Source organism: Dromaius novaehollandiae, chromosome 3 (assembly GCF_036370855.1).
Source record: "Dromaius novaehollandiae isolate bDroNov1 chromosome 3, bDroNov1.hap1, whole genome shotgun sequence".
Classification (NCBI taxonomy): domain Eukaryota; kingdom Metazoa; phylum Chordata; class Aves; order Casuariiformes; family Dromaiidae; genus Dromaius; species Dromaius novaehollandiae.
The window spans coordinates 97,121,007-97,140,126 of NC_088100.1; the positions used below are offsets into that span (position 1 = coordinate 97,121,007).

Genomic DNA, 19,120 nt, shown 5'->3' on the forward strand with positions numbered 1-19,120 from the left:
CCTTCCATGCCCAACAGAGACAGACTGGTGCCAAACTAAGGTGTAATACATCACCTGGAGGAGCCTTGACTGTGCCAGAAGATGACTTGCTGATTTAAGTGCTAGTATTTGGTGAGACTACTCCTATGAAGTGGCCAGCTGTCTCTGAAAAAAAGGCAAATTCTCAGCAGGGCACTTGACTTCGTTTTTTTCCTGTGAGAGAGTTTGTATGATTTGCATTGTGTGATATAAATAAACTCTGAAAAGTGTAGGACTAGGGTGACATACACTTACACCAAGCATATGCATCTTTTTAAGAGTTCATTTGTTGCATGAGCAATAAAACACACCTGCTATGCACGTCACGTTCTGGATAGCTTTTTTAACCATTGGCAGTAGGCCAAAAACTACTGCTACTTTCAGTTGTGATCAGAGTACTTGTTCAATAAATGGTGTGGCTCATTTCTCATAGATAAGACAGAAAGGATGAGCAGAATAGGGGAAAGAGTGCATAGCAGAGGAGAGAAGTGGGAGAAGCTGTGCCACCTCTGCTCTTCTTGGCCCATAGATGAGGTGATGTATGAACTAGGGTTACACATCTTCTTGAAACAAGGTATGAAAATGTTATCACTGTCAATCTGCTTTCCCAAGGTGAAGAGGCTAATAAAGTTTATGGCTGCTGAGTTATCAACTTTGGTAAAATATAAAGGAGGAAAAAGAAGAGAATTTCTTTGCTAACAGCCATAGAGCCTAAGCAACAGCACTTCAAGATTATCAATTCATAGAAGCACTAACCATGAAACTACTGTTAGGCCTGTTCTTCCTTTGGCTTCTGTCCTCAGAAGGTAAGATTTGAAAGGCACTTTGAAAATTCCAGTTACACAGTATATAGAAACCTATATTTTTGGTTTTTGCAGGGTTAGTGTATACCAGAGATCTTAGAAGTAGGATCAGGAAAATCTGTGAGTAAAATTCTGATCTTGCGTATAGTTTTGGTTATGTTTGATTATTTCACATACAAATACATGTATTGGTTTGCACTGTTCTGGGCACTGACCTCAACTGAGGCAGGCACTAAGGTTTTCTGAAGAGAAAAACATCAAATAATCAGACTAGTAGGCCTGTCCCAAAATGGTGCAGAGGTGCAAGCATGTGCCAGAGGTTTTCTCTGAATTCATGCCTGTGATCATTTGTTTTTTCAGTGATGGAAGGCTGTTTAAATGGGTTAGGCAGTATCCCGACATTCAGGGCATCTTCATTTAGATTCCTGCTTTTCCGCAGACTTTCTGTATACCCCAAGCAAATTACTGTACCAAATAAATAAACAAAAAAACCTCTATTACCTATAGTGGCTCTGTGTATTTTACACTTGGAGCAAGATGCTGACTTTGTAGGTGTTCTAGTACTGAAAATGCTTATTGGCTCTGTGCTTCACCTCTCCACTTGTGAGAAAGTGATATGCAATAGTAGTGCTTTAGCTTACCAGTAGGTTGTGAGGATAAATACCTTCAGAGGATTATAAAGTGCTCTGGCAAATAACTAACTGTTGAGAGGTTTTGTTTCCTGAAATAAGCAGGAGAAATGATCAAAACTCATTTTTTAATTTAGGGGGGGAAATATGCATGGTGACTGGAGTTCCTGTGAAAACTTCATTCATGAAAAAACTGTGACTGATAGCAGCCTGTAAGAATTATTTGTTGCAATAGGTTAACTATAAGAACAAGGGAGGAAGGAGGATAAGAATTTGTCTCCACTATTTTGGGAAAATTGTCAGAGAAATACCTTTATTGGTGATATAGTTGAGAAAATTAAAAGTTAGAATTATTGAACTGCAGAGTAAGGGAGTAACTGTAATGTTGGGAGTGGCAGGAGGTAAAAGACATCCTATGGAAAGCATAAATCCTGACCAAACAAGGAAAACTGAAGAATATATGCTCTGGTAGGTTAACTATATTCAGGCAAGCCAAAAAAGAATCTGAGGGAAAGCAATAAATAATTGCTAAAGGAATAAGAACTAATAAATCCTTTTTCAAATATGCCTGAAACAGGGAGTCTGTAGGGTTGACTGAAATATAAAAGAAAGCTCAAGCTCAGCAGAAAAGCTAAATTGTTTTTTTTTTCCCCTTTAGCATCCTCTGCACAGAAGTTTGAAACAGGCTTTGTGCTCAGAATCTTTCTGTGCAGGGGACAAGCCCAAGAAATGGTAAAATTCTCGAAAAAATTGATGACGCAAGAGGAAAAAGACTGCCAGGACTAGGTGACGTTCTCCCAAGGGGATGTGCCAGACAGAAATATGAGCATGTCAGTGTGTTAGCTCTGCTGCAAACCATTTCTTGAATTAGTGTTGGTATTGGGAACAGAAGATGGCAAGTGTTCAAATTTGCCCCCATTTTAGGAAGATGTGGGGACCTGCAGTGGTAGTTGTACAGTAGTAAAGTTGACTTCTGTACTAGGCAAATTGGTGATACTAGAGTAAAGAACAGAATGAACTGATTCAGGGCAAGTATGGTACAATGGGAAAGCTTCATTGTGGAATTGAAGAAGAAAATTCATGACTATGGGCACATGCCCATGAATAATTCAGCTGAGGTGTATTTGGATTTAAAATTCTTTTGACCAAAAGCTTTTAAAGAAGCTAAGCTGACATGGGATGAGGTTGAAGGGACTTTTATGGGCCCCTGCTTTAAAGATGAAGAATTAAAAATCAGACTAGATTGTAAGTTTTCAAACAGGAAGAAGAGTGGGGGAGAGAATCTGCGGTCTTCTAGTGATCTGTGTTGAGGCATGTGCTTTTCACCATAGTCAGAAATGATCCAGATAAGGGTCTGCACTAGCTTGCTGGTGCAAAATTATCCAGGATACTCAAAATGAGAGCTCAGAAGTAATGTAATGGGCAAAAATTGTCCTAGCTATGCATTCAGAGTGGTGAAAGAGGCAAACAATTTCAAGAGTCAAGGAAAAAGTAGAGAACAGAACAGAAAATGCAGTTCTCCTTCTGTGTGCAAGTCCATAGTTCACCCATGCCTTCTCTAGTCTTTTCACCTAAAAAATCATATTAAAGAAGCCTAGGAGGAGGCTAAAGGAGAAGAGTGATCAAACTTAGGAAACAACTTCAACGTGAGGCAAGATTAAATAGTTTCTTTCTTCAGCCTGGAAGAAAGATGGATGGGAATATGATATAGGCGTACAGACGTATGCAAAATCCTGAATTTTGTGGAAACGGGAATGACTATGGACCAGGCACTGAATCAAGTTATTGGCCAGTAAGGAGTACATTTTTCTCAACACATAATTAAATTACGAAGCTTCTTTGCCACAGGACTGGGGGCGGGGGGAAGCCAAATTGTGAATGAGTTAGAAAAATAGGCAACTTGAAGAAAGGTCTAGCAGGGATTCTTCAACACTAACTGATTGCTTGCTCAGGAAGACCCAGGACCAGTTAGTTGGGAAGTGGGAGGATATAGCATCGAAGTGTAACTGTATTTTCCTTACTCTTTCCCCAAGCATCTGCATCTGGCTGTTGTCCGAGGCAGAGTCCCAGATCAGATGGACCTTCAGTGTGACACAAAATGGCCATTCTTGTGTCTTTGAAATATTAAGGGAGGGACAATTTTTTTTCTTAGTCCTGGAAACTGGACCCTCTTTCTCCCCCAGTGTAACCCTTGGATCTATCCTCAAATATGGTTCAAGTTTGTTGGTGTTAAACATCTCGGAGATGCTGAATCTCTGCACCAGGTTAGCAGTTAGTTTGCTACCCTAGATGTATTGTACTTCACACAACAAATAATGACAGGTCACTCTCTTTGAGAAATAGCAGAAAAGCTGTGTGCTGAAGAGGAAAACAGGTACAAAACTGAAAGTCTTTTTAAGGGCTGTGGAGTATGCGGTTGGTAGATGAGGTTCATAAGCAGTCCGTCACCTGTGTGTATAACTTCATCTTATTCCACTAATTTCAACAGACCTCATCTGCTTATAACTAAAAGTTTATTTCAGTATATTAAAAATTGAGAAAATACGTTTGGTTGTTGGAGTGAACATCACATTTGGAAAGTAGGGTAGAGGAGAAAGGTCACCCCTTTCTCAGGATTGTATAATTCTAGGTATAAGGTATATTATGTCTTCTGAAGCATTTTTCTAAGGTAAGGAAATAGTGCAACTCATTCTCTTAATTTTTTTTTTTTTTCCTGAAGGTAATGCAGATCAAGTCCTGGAAGAACCGGAAGAACTAAAGGTAAAGCATGAGAACAGCTTTATCTTTTTTCCTTTTTTTGATATCTATCAGCCCCTGTCTAGCTGTTACTTCCTCTGAGACAAATAAAAGCAAAATAGAGCTCAGTGGTCTAAATCATTTAATTCTGCAAAAAGAAATGCAAAGCAAATGACTCGGCAATGTAACATTGCAGTTGTGAGATTACACATCCTGATCAGGAAATAAAGGTTTCTCTGAGCAACGTTTGTTATTAGGTTGCATATCCTGTATGTAGGCCTGCTGCGGTTAGCACTTGTTCTTAGATGCTCTGTTGCTCTTTTAGAAAGGCGAGATTAAACTCATCCTTGTGGATGCAAATGGTGCAAAGTGTGGGCACCACTGAAGTCCTCCAACTGAGGTGGTGGGCAGGGACCATGGCGGCCCCTGACACAATGCAAATTTCAGCTTAGTTTATAGTGGTGGTCAGCCAGCCACACTTGGTCACAGTGCTGAGGGAAGCCCCAGGAAAGTCGCCCAGGTGACAAAAGGAAGCCCCTGCGGGAGCGACAGACCATGGGAACATAATGACCAATGGCAAAGAGTCCTCCTAAGCCTCTTCCACTCTGTTTGTAGGGGTGATCTGCAGGGTGGTGCTTTGTAGGTCTCATTTTTAGAGACCTCAGAGGTCTCATTTTTACAGATTTTTGTCTGGAACCAGCAGAGGGGACATTGAAGGGAGATTGCTGGTTTGTCAGTTGTGTGTATTTCTACCATAATTACGATGACAGCCCTGTGCTTCAGGATTCCTGCTTGTTCTTGGTGCATCTTTGGAGGATTTTGTCCTTCATCTTTCTTTAAGGCATTAGATATTGGTCATAGCTACAGTCAGGTTGTGGGAGGCATGAAGTTATGTCTCCAATGGTACTAAGCAGTCTGACATGCTGGGTTTGTTCAGATCACTCATGTCCTTGCATCACTTGCAACTCATTTTAATTTTCTTTTCCTCTTTAGTGCTTTCTGTCATCACATGGGCATTTTGCCTGTTGCCAAGGACCCAGAGTATGGCTGATGCTCTAGGTTCCTTCTGCTCTAGGTTCATTCTGCCTTTCCTATTGCATGTTGGAGTTGTGGCTTTTCTTTGTGTGCTGTGTGCCTTGTAGCATGTGAAGATGCATGGAGTAGATGTTTTCATGAACTGTTCCAGGTTAAGCATTCACTGTTTGCAACAATGAACGTAACAGTAAATTGTGCTGAACATGAACTATTTGCTCCATCCTAATTCTGTGGACATCAGTAAGGATGCTGAGAGAAAGGTATACAGTTTTGGAACAGTGGATGTGAAAATGCAGCTGTCCTGATCTGCATTCCTGTGTATTTCTGTATGACCTGTATGACGCAGAGGCGTCACTGTTCTTTAAAGCTGCTGTTATGTCAGTGAGAGCTTGGGACTGAGTAAGAATGGAGCCTGTATGACCCCTCTATCCGTGAATGTGCTCTGTTTTAAATATTGTGACAGTCAGGTGGGGTACTACAGGTGCTGCTGTCCCTGCTGTGACCTTGCTTGTGAACAGAGACCCCGTCTTTAGGCTTCTCAGTTCAGCACCTACATGAACTCTGAATTTCCTTGTTAGAATTAAGCAATCAACTGTGCTTACTTTTTATGTCAAAGGCTCTAAGAAGCTTCAAGTTTTCATGTCAGCAGGCGATGTCATCTGGGACTCCTTCATCTTCAGGTTTGTGTCCAATATTATCCTTATAGTGGCGTTCCCTCTCAAAACTATTTGAGAACAGGAGGGCAGGGAATGGCTGTTCAAGGGGATGTATATGGGTGGGAGGTAGCTGAAGTGGGGGTGGGTCCTATGAACACCTGAGTTTTTTGTTCTGTTTATAATTGTATTTCTACCTTAGTTTCTTTAGCTGCTAATTGAGGATGCTGGTGTTACTTAAATCACACAAAATAGTGTTTTGTGCTCTTTTATTGATTGATGACTGAGCACTTCAAGGAATGCAAGCACCTCAAGCATTTACTGAGCACCTAAGAAAAGTTTTGCATTCTCTATGGCTGATTTAAAACAGCCAATAGAAAAAAATCAGTATAGACCTCTTAATTTTGCTATGTTTTAGTATACTGGTGAATGTAATTTTCTTTCAAAGTTACTGCTCTTTTCTAACCTGCTGTTTTTCACTTTTCTACAGTTCATACTCTGAGGCCAGCTGACCTTAAAACAGTCACTGCAATAGGAAGCTTGCAAACGGTGAGTGCAACCATGAAGTATGCCGAACGTGACACATTTCCTCAGTTCTGACTCTGAGATGAGCTGATGATGAACTGAGCTGATGATGCAGTTTTGGGGCCCAATTAGCAGTTGAAACTTCCCACAGTCATCAAAGGTTTCTAGTGAAAAATGACTGGAAATACCTGTTGTTCATTGTTCCACTATATGGTGAGTCTAAAAATAGCCAGCTGACTTCATGTGGGAGTAAATTTGATTACAGTGCTCTTGCAGAAAAAGATAATATTTGATTAGAGTGCTGTGATTTCCCTAACAATGAATGTAACATCGAATAACCGGAAGAAGCAGCTTGGAAAATTCAAATTGGAAAAAAACTTGCAATTTTGGTAGTCACCTTTAGAGCAAATCATCATGGAATGAAGTAGATTTTCCATCCTAATGAAGTGTATTCTCTAGAGATTGTGTTCCTATATGAAAGACAAAAGTTCTAGATGAAACACAAACATATACCTTTGGCGTATAAATCACTGGGTAACATTTTTCTGTCTGTTTTAATACAGTCAGGCTTGGATGATTGTTACTGGTCTTAAGAGCTGGAAATAAATATGTGAAAGAGAAGTGAAGCCCAATTAGAAGCATTTAATCAGAATCCTCAAGCTTTGAGAAACTTTAGAAATATGTACTGGGCAAGAATTGGGAGTTATTGCAGGGGCTACAACTGCAAAGAAATGAAGGAGATGCTCCCTTATCACAAAACAACCTCAAATTTGAGTTGGTATTCACAATGATGACATACTTTTCCTTGAGCTAAGAGCTTTAAATGAAAGATTAACATTCCTGGACTCCTCCTGTGTGCCTCCCTGTTTGGAAAAGCAGGTTTATCATAAATCTGAAGGTGCTTCAGCTGTATCAGATGCATGGTCCTCTAGAGCAAGTCCACTTTTTTTTTATGCTAATGTCTTTATTGCCTGTGGGTGGTGCTGTGCAAAACTGTATAAATACTTTTGTTTTAAGAAATGTCTTCTTTTCTAGAGCAAACATCTCTGTCACTGTTTCCTCCTCAGACTCTGAAATCAATGAACTTCCTCTGTTTATTTTAGTTTATTTTTTTACAGATGCCAGTAAGTGCCATTCATGAAAATTACCTAAATGGCTTTAAGTCATATCCTTTGTCAAAAAGGAGTATATCCAGAGAAATTCAATACAGTTTGGAAAAACAATTCATTTGACTGAAATTGACATCAACTAGTCAAATTTTGTTTTAAGCCATATGTAAAAAAGGGATTACCAGATTATGAGAACACAGTGTAATAAAATAATAAGGTAACTGCAACACAATGAAGCAAGAATACGTACAAAACAACACTACTGAGAAAAGGAGTGGAGTACAACAGGACAACAGAGTGCGCAGAGCTAGTCTGTGCTTTGCTGAATGGTATTTTTATTGCTTTTTCATTCACAGATACCAGGGTCTAGCATGCATCATGAAGATTTACTCCAAAGGTAACAATGAATTTTTAAGGTTAACGCTGATGTGTATCAAGACACAAATTTACATGGTGTCACAGAGTAGAAATGAGGCCCAAGCAATTCTTATTGTTGCTATCTAGAGAGGAGGAGGAAGCGTACATAAAAATAAAAAGGATTTTGTGCCATTGGATCCTTCCTTATCCTTAGTTAGCAGAAATTCTTTGTACTTACAATGTGTGTCCTATCGCAGATGTGTAGCTATCTTAAGGTTGCAATAACCTTGATTGAGCCTCATTACTACATGATGAGGCCTGTACAGTAAATATCATCATACACTAGTTACAAATAAGGAAGAAGAGATTTGCCAAAGCAGAGAGAGAACCCAGGAGTCCTGATAACCTGTCCTCTGATTAAGTGATTCCCAGTGCTTCATGGACAAGTTTTTCACCACTTTTGTCTTCTATCCCCTTTTGCTAGAGCTAAATCAGTGACAAACCTACGGCTAATCCTTGTAGGTCAGATCTGCTTAGCTTTTCTGAGTCGTCTCATTGACCCCTGGCTGAGAATTTGGCGCTCCGTAGACAAACTAAAAGACTAATGTTTTTTAAATGGCTGAACAAGCACCCATGTCTGTATGTGTGTGCACAGAGATTCCTGCATTGTTAATTCATATGCATAAATGCAATTACTGCAACATGCAATGTGTTCAGAGGCACAGAAGCTGAGAGCCAGTGCACTGTTCTTGCTCAGCAGTAGCTGATGACATGACTGTTTTGGGGAGAGAAGGGCCCCACTCATAGTTTCAGCAGCTGCTCTGAGTACATCCTCTGAGCTAATAAGCACACTCTAGCCTAGCTAATAAGAAATTTGGGATGTGTTGTAATATATCTTTTATTTGAGAAATGGGATCACAGCAACTTCATGCTTTCTCTTCCCTCTCTGTAGCACAGAGAAGAGCTTCCTTGAAGTAAGCGTGGAAACTTTAGCAGGTGTGTCTTGTTGTCACACTGAAACTTGGGCAATTTGACTGAATGATGTGCTGACAGGTGATCCAGGGCTTTGCTGGGCAGGGTGTAGGGGAAGCCTGAGGGAATGTGTGTATGCAGGGAACACGAGTGCAGTACAGGCTAGGTTATCCATGCTGGCTTTAAACAGATTCTTGGAGTAGACAAATAGCGGTAAAGGAGGGGTCTTGCATGCCCATCAGAGACTCTAGGAATACTGCTACCCATACTTCATGTCCTCACTGTGCCCGCTGCTCATGCTCGCCAAGTGAAATCTTGCATGATTTTGCCTGTCCAGTACTCTTTCAGTTACTATGTGTTTAGGATTCAGAATAGCTGCAGTGGGTCACAGGCTGCATCTGTAATGCCAGCCAAGAGGGTTCCAGGCCTTGTTGTTTCTGGCTGGCTTAATTCCGTTGTGTTTATAGTGAAATTGCAGAGCAGCAGTCCCTTGTATGCAGAAACAGCCTAACCTGTATGTATCATTCAGCTCTTATTAGCAGTTTTAATTCCTCGGTCCAGCAGCAGTTTCCTCCACCTGGCTCGAAGGAAGCAACATCAGAAGGTCAAGCCAGGTAAGTCTGAGGGGTTTTCAGCTGAACAGTTCACTTTTGTCTGGAAAGGTGTGGGATGGAGGCCTTTGATGCTAGAGCACCTCAGTGGACCCAGACTATGTTCAGTACTGGCAGTAGGGGCACAAGCCATCCCAGGGACAGATGCTACCACTGTGGTTCACTTGTCACCTGTGAAGAGCAGGAGGAAATGAGCCCACTGTATGGGGCTCATTTGGGGGCTGGATCATCTGACTTAACATCAGGTCTCCCTCTTTATAGCTGCAAAACAATTTTTCTGGGCTCAAATGGAATTATTGGTATGCCCATCAACCTATGTCTGCTGGCTTCATCTCTCTTAACTGCACGTGTCTGAAAGTGAGATGTCAGAATATGAGCTAATCACTCCAGGCTCCCTGTGCAGCTCAGACAAGTATCTAATCTTTACGCATTTAAGAGACGGCAGATGAATCCCACTTGAAGTCTCGAATGCTGTTTGATTTAATGGTAAATATCAGCCAAAGCTTTATTTTTATTGATAGCTTGACAGTTTCTCTTTTCCTCTCTGTTTTTCAGAGACCTGCTGGATCAAGCTAAAGAAATATTGAAGGTCATGAAAGAGAATCAGGTTTGTTTAAAGCACAGCATAATTCAGAGAGCTTGATGTTGAAGCAGAAAAAGGGGAAATATAATGAAATACTTTAAACACAACTCTAAGACTTCTTCAAAATAGAAAATGCTGTTTCTTAAGTTTAATGAACTTTGGTGTTTCTGTTGTAAATAGAATCAAATCTGTACCTTTTTGAAAGTATAGAGTGTTGTTCTTGAAAGTATCCCATCTAGTATACCTTCGCCAGAGTGGCTGAAGAGCTTGGTATGGAAAGTAACAGTTTTGTTTCCTATTGGTTAAGGATGTAAGACCTCTGCTAACTACACTCTTTAACTGCACCAGGGTTTCTGAGAAGCCATCAAAAATTATAATTCTCAATGAGTCTCTTTAGTTTTCTATTAGTCTTTTAGGATGATATTTTCCAATAGCATGGTAAAGATCTAAATATGCTTTTGGCTGATGTCAGTGGTTGACACTGGTGAGAACTGATTATCACTCATGGCTGAGTGCTTTGAAAATCTCACCCTGAAGTTTTATGCACTCATTTTTCTTGTATCCTAAACCCCTGAGGCATGTTATAGTTTTGTAAAATGGCACTGACATAACTGTTCCCCCTACTGGGAGCCCAATCAACTATTTGAACATGGATGAATTTAGTATAAGATTTTGTGGAATTGAATGTTTCCAACCAATATTCTTTGGGATTGGAGTGTGTGGTCTACTGTACCTAGTGTAGCTGAGTAGTCTTCTGGCTCTCAGATTTTTGCTCCTGGCTTCATCCCACTAGTGTGATCCAGTCACAGCAGTTCAGGACCATTTACCCTCTCAGCAGACTGCAACAGTGATGAGAAGTAGCAGCATCAGGCTTTGTGCTAAATGTGCATGCCCACCTTCTCCAATGGACTCTCCAATGGCAGTAGCAATTTCTGGCTTTATCTTGGTGTACATTCAGCTTTAATGGTAGCATTTGCTGCCTAAACATCCTTTTTCTGTCTGCTCTAAGGAAAAGCTGCTGAGTCAGGTGAAGGTGATGAGGGTGGCCAGAGCTGGGTCATGGACTACTACTTAGTCTTACTTAGTAAATCTATAGCAAATCTTGGGTGAAAAAAAGTGAGAAAATGGCAAATAGGGGTCTTGCCATCATATGTATTTTCTATTTTATTTTCCCCCAGATGATGGACTTCCAAAATGACTGGAAGTTAATCACCGTTTTCTTTAGTACTGAAAACCGATGTTCTTCCTGTGCTTCCACACAACTGGTAAGATTTACGTAGGGTGGTTTAGCAGTCAGGGCAGATGGTTAATACACTTTTCTAAGCTCCGCTCTTTGCCGTAATGAACCGAAGCACTAGATGGTTCCAGGACTAATCTAGGTAGTGATGTAACCTCCTGGCAAAAAATGTGTTTTGTGTTTATAAGCAAGTGTACTTAATTCAGAATCCTGAGTCTGATGCCACAGCAAAAGAATAACTCTCTGCCACCTTCAGGTCTATGGATACTCTTCTTCCCTATTCTTGTCTTTTTTTATATATGTTAAAGTTGCCCGATGATGCAGTCAAATTGCATGACCAGTTCCATGGTTGTCCTTAGCAAATATTCAGTCTTGGTTGTCCAAGGCTGAATCCAGAATGTGATGGTCATTAGTAGCATTTCAGTACATGGCTCAACATACAAAGTTTGTCACTTTTGACAAATTGATAATTTCTTTTCCCTACTAGTTTTGACAGTATTTCTCATCTCATTTACAGAAGAACTGCATATTGGACAACCTGGAAAAACTTAAAGAAATCTTGGACTTTTTATATCAAGAAGTAAGACTTATTCGTCAACCTCGAATACCTGAATCCTTTGCTGATTATCTCATCTCCCTTGCAGGGCTACAGCTTGCAGCAAAGTTCAAGTGACTTAGAACACCAGTCTCATTGACTCCAATCCACTGATTCTATTTGTTGTCAATAAGTGTTTTATTCATGCTTTTAAAAGCCGATGCATGCAAACAGAATGGATGGACAAGTAACTGCTTTGCTTTGTAACACACATTGATGTACCGCTCAATCTTTGTGTTTAGGACTTTAGTGATTTGCATTAATAATGGAATACATCTACTAAGGCCTGAAAGTCATTCCTGTTGAACAGAGTGGTCTGTGAAAACAGCTGCTATCTATTTATTGGATACATGGAGCTACCTAGGCAGTGTACAGGCAGCAAATTACCTAGTGATGACTTGTATGTATTAGGGCAATCACCTGTTAAAAATATATATAATGGGTCTTCTCTCCTATTCAGTGTTCATTTTAAGATCTCAGCATTTTGTAAGGTTATCTAGCTGGCTGAGCTGGGACTCATCAGCTTCTCTAGGATGGTGTCTGGGAAATGCTCTGAGTCTTAGTGCTCTTGTAGATAGTAGAACAGATGAGGATATATCACTACGAAAGCAGACTGTTAGCTGTTTATCTAAAGTATGTCAATAGCATCCTCTAAGAATTTTGTTTTGCTGGAGTGAAGGCCTAAAGGGTATTCTAAACACGCCACATTTTGATTGCATCAAACCACATCCACTCATTTTTCTCAGACTGACTTCTACAAGTGTTGTCTATGGGTGAAATTCCACCCACAGGTTCTCTTCAGATTCTCTCCACTATGACTTTTAGAATTTGTATATGTGCACTTGTAAATGTGAAATATCATTATGTAAATGGAAAGCTGCTTTCTGCTTTGGTGGGAGGTGAAGCAGGATATATGAGAATGAAGTACTTGTGCTGTTATAAAGGATCTTTCGTCTCCAGGCTTTTGCATTGGTACTTTACCACGTAAAGGGTAGTTCCTAGTTCATTTGAGTTCAGTTTAGCAAAGGGTAGTTCCTAGTTCATTTGAGTTCAGTTTAGCTGTAATTGAAACCTTTTAGCCAGTGGCCACTTGAGTAATGTGAAGTGAAGTGCTGGGTCTCAGGCAAGAAGTCATGGTCACAAATACTTCATGAATGATGACCAGCATTATTGTAGATGGCAGGTATAGGAGTAGGGTTCAGGAGTGAATTGGGAAAGACTGAAATCCTTGATTCTATGAAGGCAGAATACCAGGTCAGAGATGACACGTGCATGGATTTGCAGGCATGCTCACTTACCATTACTGCTACTCTGATCTCTAATTGAAAACACATTGGGATTTTTTTTTTATTTTATCACTGCAGGTTCCCAAAGCCTTTGTAAATCTGGTGGATGCCACTGAGCTCACAAATTCCTCTCATATATGCCAAGATAATCATAATGCCAGGTAATAAAGGTTTCTTTAAACTGCCTGAACCTCACAATCTCCTACTACTATTCAGATACCTGAATGGCTACTTATTGACATTATCACTGTGAAGTAGGGTCTTCTGAGCATTTTTTCTGCCCTTACTACAAAAGTGTGTAAAGGTTTTAGATCTCCATGTTTTTCTGATACACTCTCTCAGCAGGCATGGATTTACTGGGAAGAGTAGGTGCTTTTAACTCTGCCAACTTGAATAATGTGTTTCAGTACTGCACACTGTGGTTATGGTCCTGAGACTGTACAGTCCACACCCACCCTTTTAATTAGTGCTACTCCTGCCCTTCCTTATTAGTAGCAATTCTCAAGTCAAAAAATCTGGGGGCTCTTTAAAAGTTTAAGTTTCTAGGTATCCAGGTTCACAAAAGAAATACCTAACAAAACATTTTATTAGGCTATGAGTCTGAGAGAGCTACTGTTTGGTCTTAGAGTATGCTAGGATGGGGAACCTGTGACTTGTCATTTCCTCCATTGTAACTGCACGCATATATATGTGCGTGTGTATATATATATATATATTTATATATATGTGTGTGTGTGTGTGTGTGTACGTGTATATATATTTTTTTCAACCATCTCCCTCCCTCAGTAGTGTGAGTAGCTTATGTCCCAATTTAGCATAAAGTAGGAGTGTGCACATGGACAGTCATGACAGAGTAGTTTACAGCCTACGAGATTACACTCCCTCTTACTCCACAGTAATTTTTTTTTCTTGTGCCTATGGCATAAGCTACCATACATACCAATATAGTCATCCTGAAGTGCTTCACGTCTTGTGTGTATGTACAGCTCCAGAGACAGTCCATCAATCAAGGGAGGAGTCTGGCTGCTGCTTAACCCTGTGCTTAACAACAAGTATAAGCAGAGAAGCAGCTTTCCTCATCTAAAAGTGGTTGCGTGGAGCATTCTAGCAAGCTTATTACTCCTTTACAGGCACTGAAGGAAAGGATGTGAGGCAGATAGATGAGAGGTGGAAAGGAAGGATTTAGGAATATGGGCCTTGCCATATATTGAAGGACTTTCAAAAAAATTTATTCTTTTTTTCTTGAGGAATTCTTACATCTCCTTTTCAATTTAAGGTGATCATCTTTCTCATTATCTATCTCATTAGCATTATCTCATTTTCGTGCTCTTGTAGCTGTGTTTATCTGGCTGAACTGTTCCACCAGTTTGCACGTCTTGCACTGTTTGATACACTTATGGATTCATCCTGGCCAGCAATAATAAAAGCACATTAACAAAAAGCTCCCATTTTACAGATTTAGCTAGAGTTCTGTAAAAAGGAGAGAGAGTCTAATCCTGACAGCTACTTAACATTTATACCTTCAAACCTCACTGAAATTTTCTCAGATTCCAGTCCATCCATGCGTTTCTGGCTAAGTGTAGCTTTTTTGAAACCAGACTAATCTCAAATGTATGTGATATTGTTCCTGTCTACAGCCTTAGGAAAACTCATGTCCTCTCCCATCAGCTGCTGGAATATGCAGTGTGCACTTGCACACTGCACAGGAATTTGACTGAGACTGATTAGCTGTTAGAAAATGCCTGGTCACCCTTTGGCAGATATAAGCTTTTGCAACCTGAAGCTTCTATCCACATTTCTAGATGGAAAGCTGTTGCCAAATACTAAGGCAAAAGTTCCTGTGGAAAGTGTCTTGGGAGTGTTCAGTTTTCCAATGTGACTACAGAAGGAATTGTTTGAAAACTAGTGCAGCAGCTATTTTAATCCTGAGCATGCTGTTAGCTTGTGAGACCCTGAGCTAATGCAAGTCTGGCACATTTATCAGCTGAATAGGCATTCAGGCCAAGAAGCTGCCCAAAGCACTGGATGTGGAAATAAATATTGTTCTGTGATTATATCGAAAATTTGGGTTCTCCATGTATCTGTCAATATACGCAACAATTTAGTCTTCAATGTGTGCTTGTCAGTGGCTTATAAGACTACATGCTACAGGTCTTATCTATCGAAAGTTCATAATGTCATCTTTTTTTATTCTTTTCTGCAGCAATCCAGGCAGGAATCAATGCAATTGTGTTGGTGAATACTCTGCTGTAGACGATAACATTCTGAGATGGTCCTATCAGGTACAATGCATTTTGTGTTGCTTGGCTTTCATATTGCTAGAGGTGTGTGTCTGCTCATTTTCAAGGTTAGGCTGAAATGAACAGTTACTCTTCTGGTACTGACAACCGTTTTACCACATGTCCACAGCAATCCTGACCCCTTTTCTGGCATCGGAAACATTGGAAAGAAGTTCTTTGTATACCTGAGTAATTTCAGTATCTTTCGTAATTACTAATGATTATATAGCTCTTAGACACCTATGATTTGTTATATCCCAACAGAGGAGTGATCCGTCTAGTTCAGTAACCTGGCTGTTGATGCCACATATTTTAGAAGAAGAAAATTTTCCATAAAGCAAGGACAATTGTGCTGGAATTCTGTTAAAAATGACAGGGAGGCAGTAAGCATGAGATCTCATTGCCTTGCTAAACTTGTTGTTCTTCCAAAGAAAATGATAGTAATTCAATTTAGCTTTCTCATAGCCACAACCAGGTTTCCAGTTGTTGCATAAGAAGATTAATTAAACTACTGTCTTTGTTCTGAATTACCGGATTTGATTATTGTGGTTTATTAGGGATGGGGATAATCTTAGTTGAGTTTAAGCCTTGATGAATTGCATATATATTACACGCTCTACATAGTAATAATACCCATCTGATTAAATGGTTATCTATTCAGGATGCTTGGGAAAAACTTCTGGAGTCTGAGAGGTATGATCAAAGGGACGACTTCACTGTTATTCTTCAGCCTTCTCTCCAAGAAATAAATCTGCTGCTTAAACTGGTGAGCAAAATCCTGTTGCTCCATTTTTTTCTGGATTGTATTTGGTGACACTGAGTGCAATATTCAGCTGGATCTTTCCTGTCTAGGCTGTGTATAATGCCAGAAGACAAGGGTAGTCAAGCATGCAGAAGGCACCTCAGGATCAGAAAGTGAGGTCTTGAGAGTGGAGCTCACTTCAAACAATGTCAGTCATAGATCCTTAGTTTTTCAGTGTTATGTTCCTGGAGAGCTGAACTCATGACATCCCTGTAGATTAGGTCGCAAGTGTCTGGAAACTGTCAGGTCTGCTAACTTTTCCATATACTTGCAGTCATTGGCTCATTCATTCTTGATTATACTTGTGTGTTTATAATCAGAATTCAGAGGAATTGACTGTAATTAGTGGAAACAAAGCCAAAAAGGAGTAACAAGAAATACTTAAAAATGGGTAGGAAAAAAAAAATAAAGATTTTTGTAAAAGATATTGAAGAGTAGAGTTACCTCCCTGAAAACACTTTGAGACTAACGCAGTCTGGGTTCCTGAGAACATATTTTGTCCAGACTTTATATCTGGTATAGCCAGTGTGGAATTTCTATTGATAGGGTTGTCTGGGATGTCGGACAGCATTTTGCCACAGGTGATTTAAAGGAAAGTTCAAAGGTCAAGGTTGTCTGACATTCAGCAATGGAAAGTGAAAACATGACTTTTTGGACAATGGTTCACTCAGAGCAAGGGATCAAAATCCATTAACATCTAACCTTTGGTGATTATAGTAAAATGAGTTGGTGGTGGGTCGCAGTCCAGTTCCTGGGTCTCATAACAGCTCCCTGAATTGCTCCCCACACCACAGAATCAGCCCAAAATGGACTGGGAGAAGGAAATCTGTCTTCCATGAAGACTGCGGTTTTGCTGTGTCACAAAAGCTTCCTTTGCTGCTGTGTTGCCTTATGCTGGGCTTCTTTCATGGATGACTTGTCTGTAAACATACAGCAGACTTAGCTCTAGTGACAATGTTCTTAGTGGATATATTATTTATTATTGCTTAAAATGTCATCTTATAGCATAGCTGCAGTCTTTACTTCCTCTGATTCTTTGGTTGATACATCTGAAGGCCACTATGTGCAATACACTGAACTCTTCAGTCATTTCATTAAAGCAAACAAAGAAAACTCTTAGACAAATTCATCATGCTCTCACTTTTTAATGCCTATGTCAGCTAGAGAAAGTGTTGTTTATTCCAAATTGTTCATTTGATCACAATTTGCATGTTTCCCTGATCTCCTGAATGTCACTGTTGTAGCTATGTTCTGTTGTTGCGCTGCTCTTCCTACTGTCTCGTGCATGTGCTGTCCCTTCATTGCTGCCTTACAGTGGTAGGTACAGCAGTTGCTTATAAGAATAGTATTTACTCTGTCTTGACATATCAGCAGTAACTAAGGTTAGCAACAAATGAGTTACTGAGAGTACCAGAGACTGTGATCCTTGTAGATACTAATATTGTTTTATAAAATAAGGCTTTTTATCATGCTCTAAAATGCTTTCTCTTTCAGGAAAGGGATGGTTTCAGTGCCATATCAGAGACAAAAGTGGAAATTCTGGAAGAGGATTATATTTTCATGGCTGTGGGTCTCTGGAACAATATGGTGAGCAGTACCACACACCTGCTTACTGGCCTTAGTACAGATACCTAATAGCATCTCCATGCTAGCCAGGCTTTGAGTAGCAAGGATGGGAAGAAAGAATATGGGAGCAAAGCCATCCCATAACTTCAGATGTGCAGAGATACTACTGTCTAATAATGCTAAATGCCATGCAGTCCCAAGAGATCTCTATTTTCTGTTCTGTAGCTGTTACTACTGCGAGCTTTTCAGAAAGACTTCCAAAGTAGACCTTCAGGAAGTCTCAGGGAATAATGAGCTGTGACAGTCCCTTCTTTTGCTAGTCTCACACTTGTGGCAGAGAGTGACAGTGATAGCTGAGATAATAATCTCATCCTAACCTGAGATTATGATGAATATTGTCTTCACTCTCCTGTGTTTTGGGACTCTCTTTCCAGTATGTTTGAGAGAAAAAAGCCAGGCACCTGGATTTTGTACTTGCCAAAGCAAATTAGGATGTTACTGTTTAGTGCATATCATGGTTGGATGTGCTCTGATATCAGTGTTTTTTAGGTAAGATGTTGATTTTTATTATTCCTTTTGGTTTTGACATTTTCAGAATTCTTCACTTTTTTTTCCCCTAATAACCTGTTTATAACACATGGTTATTTAAGAAAAAAAAGCATATATAATCTTATTTTAATTAAAAAAAAATCCACAGTGGCAAATTAAGTTAGATTAAAGATAAAATACTTGCTTTAGTTCTTGCTTCAAAGGCCAGATATGATTAAACTTTTCTTTTATGAGAACACCTACTGTTCCTGTGTCTGTGCAGATTATCGTATACATGAAGGGAAAAAGTATATACTGCAATAGCCTTATAATAAACAGAATTTTAAAATAAATCTATACAGATCGACAGGTTCCTGTTGCCTCTTACGCTAATTCTGGTAGTTCTTGTAGCCTTGATCATTTAAAGACAAGAGAAGCAGGATTTGTAGTGAGAGGTTATGTGTCCTATTAAACCAGATGATATAGCTTAAAAAATTATCTAATAAAAGGTGTTATCTCTCTCTCTGCACCCGCCACTCTAGTTAGGTAGTAGCAGCCAAAGAGTTAAAAAACGATCCTCTGAAACTATAACCTTGGAACGAAAGTGCTGCATCTAGTTATCTTGTTTTTCGCGTTACCTGTAACACTCCTCATAATAATGCCAAAGTTCCCATCTCAGTATTGTACTGTACTGTAAAACAGATGCCATGATAAGATACATGTTGGCTCCTTTATCATTGTTTTGCCCTACTTTCACCAGGCAACTAGCTTCTCTAGTTAAATGAGCAAGCCTGAG

At 39.8% G+C, this 19,120-nt stretch overlaps 1 protein-coding gene across 1 annotated transcript in view; it reads left to right on the plus strand.

Annotated features, from left to right (window-relative positions):
- Positions 1 to 717: 717 nt before the first annotated feature.
- PLB1 (phospholipase B1) overlaps positions 718 to 19,120 on the plus strand; it is an 81,176-nt gene continuing 62,773 nt past the window's right edge. Inside the window, exons 1-14 of the mRNA XM_026121158.2 lie at positions 718 to 824; positions 4,170 to 4,210; positions 5,838 to 5,901; positions 6,365 to 6,423; positions 7,865 to 7,905; positions 8,818 to 8,861; positions 9,367 to 9,451; positions 10,004 to 10,055; positions 11,210 to 11,296; positions 11,786 to 11,848; positions 13,228 to 13,310; positions 15,353 to 15,431; positions 16,090 to 16,194; positions 17,725 to 17,817. Of these exons, the coding sequence (XP_025976943.1) occupies positions 776 to 824; positions 4,170 to 4,210; positions 5,838 to 5,901; positions 6,365 to 6,423; positions 7,865 to 7,905; positions 8,818 to 8,861; positions 9,367 to 9,451; positions 10,004 to 10,055; positions 11,210 to 11,296; positions 11,786 to 11,848; positions 13,228 to 13,310; positions 15,353 to 15,431; positions 16,090 to 16,194; positions 17,725 to 17,817 (945 nt within the window). The 5' untranslated portion in view covers positions 718 to 775. The remainder of the gene's footprint in view (positions 825 to 4,169; positions 4,211 to 5,837; positions 5,902 to 6,364; positions 6,424 to 7,864; positions 7,906 to 8,817; positions 8,862 to 9,366; positions 9,452 to 10,003; positions 10,056 to 11,209; positions 11,297 to 11,785; positions 11,849 to 13,227; positions 13,311 to 15,352; positions 15,432 to 16,089; positions 16,195 to 17,724; positions 17,818 to 19,120) is intronic.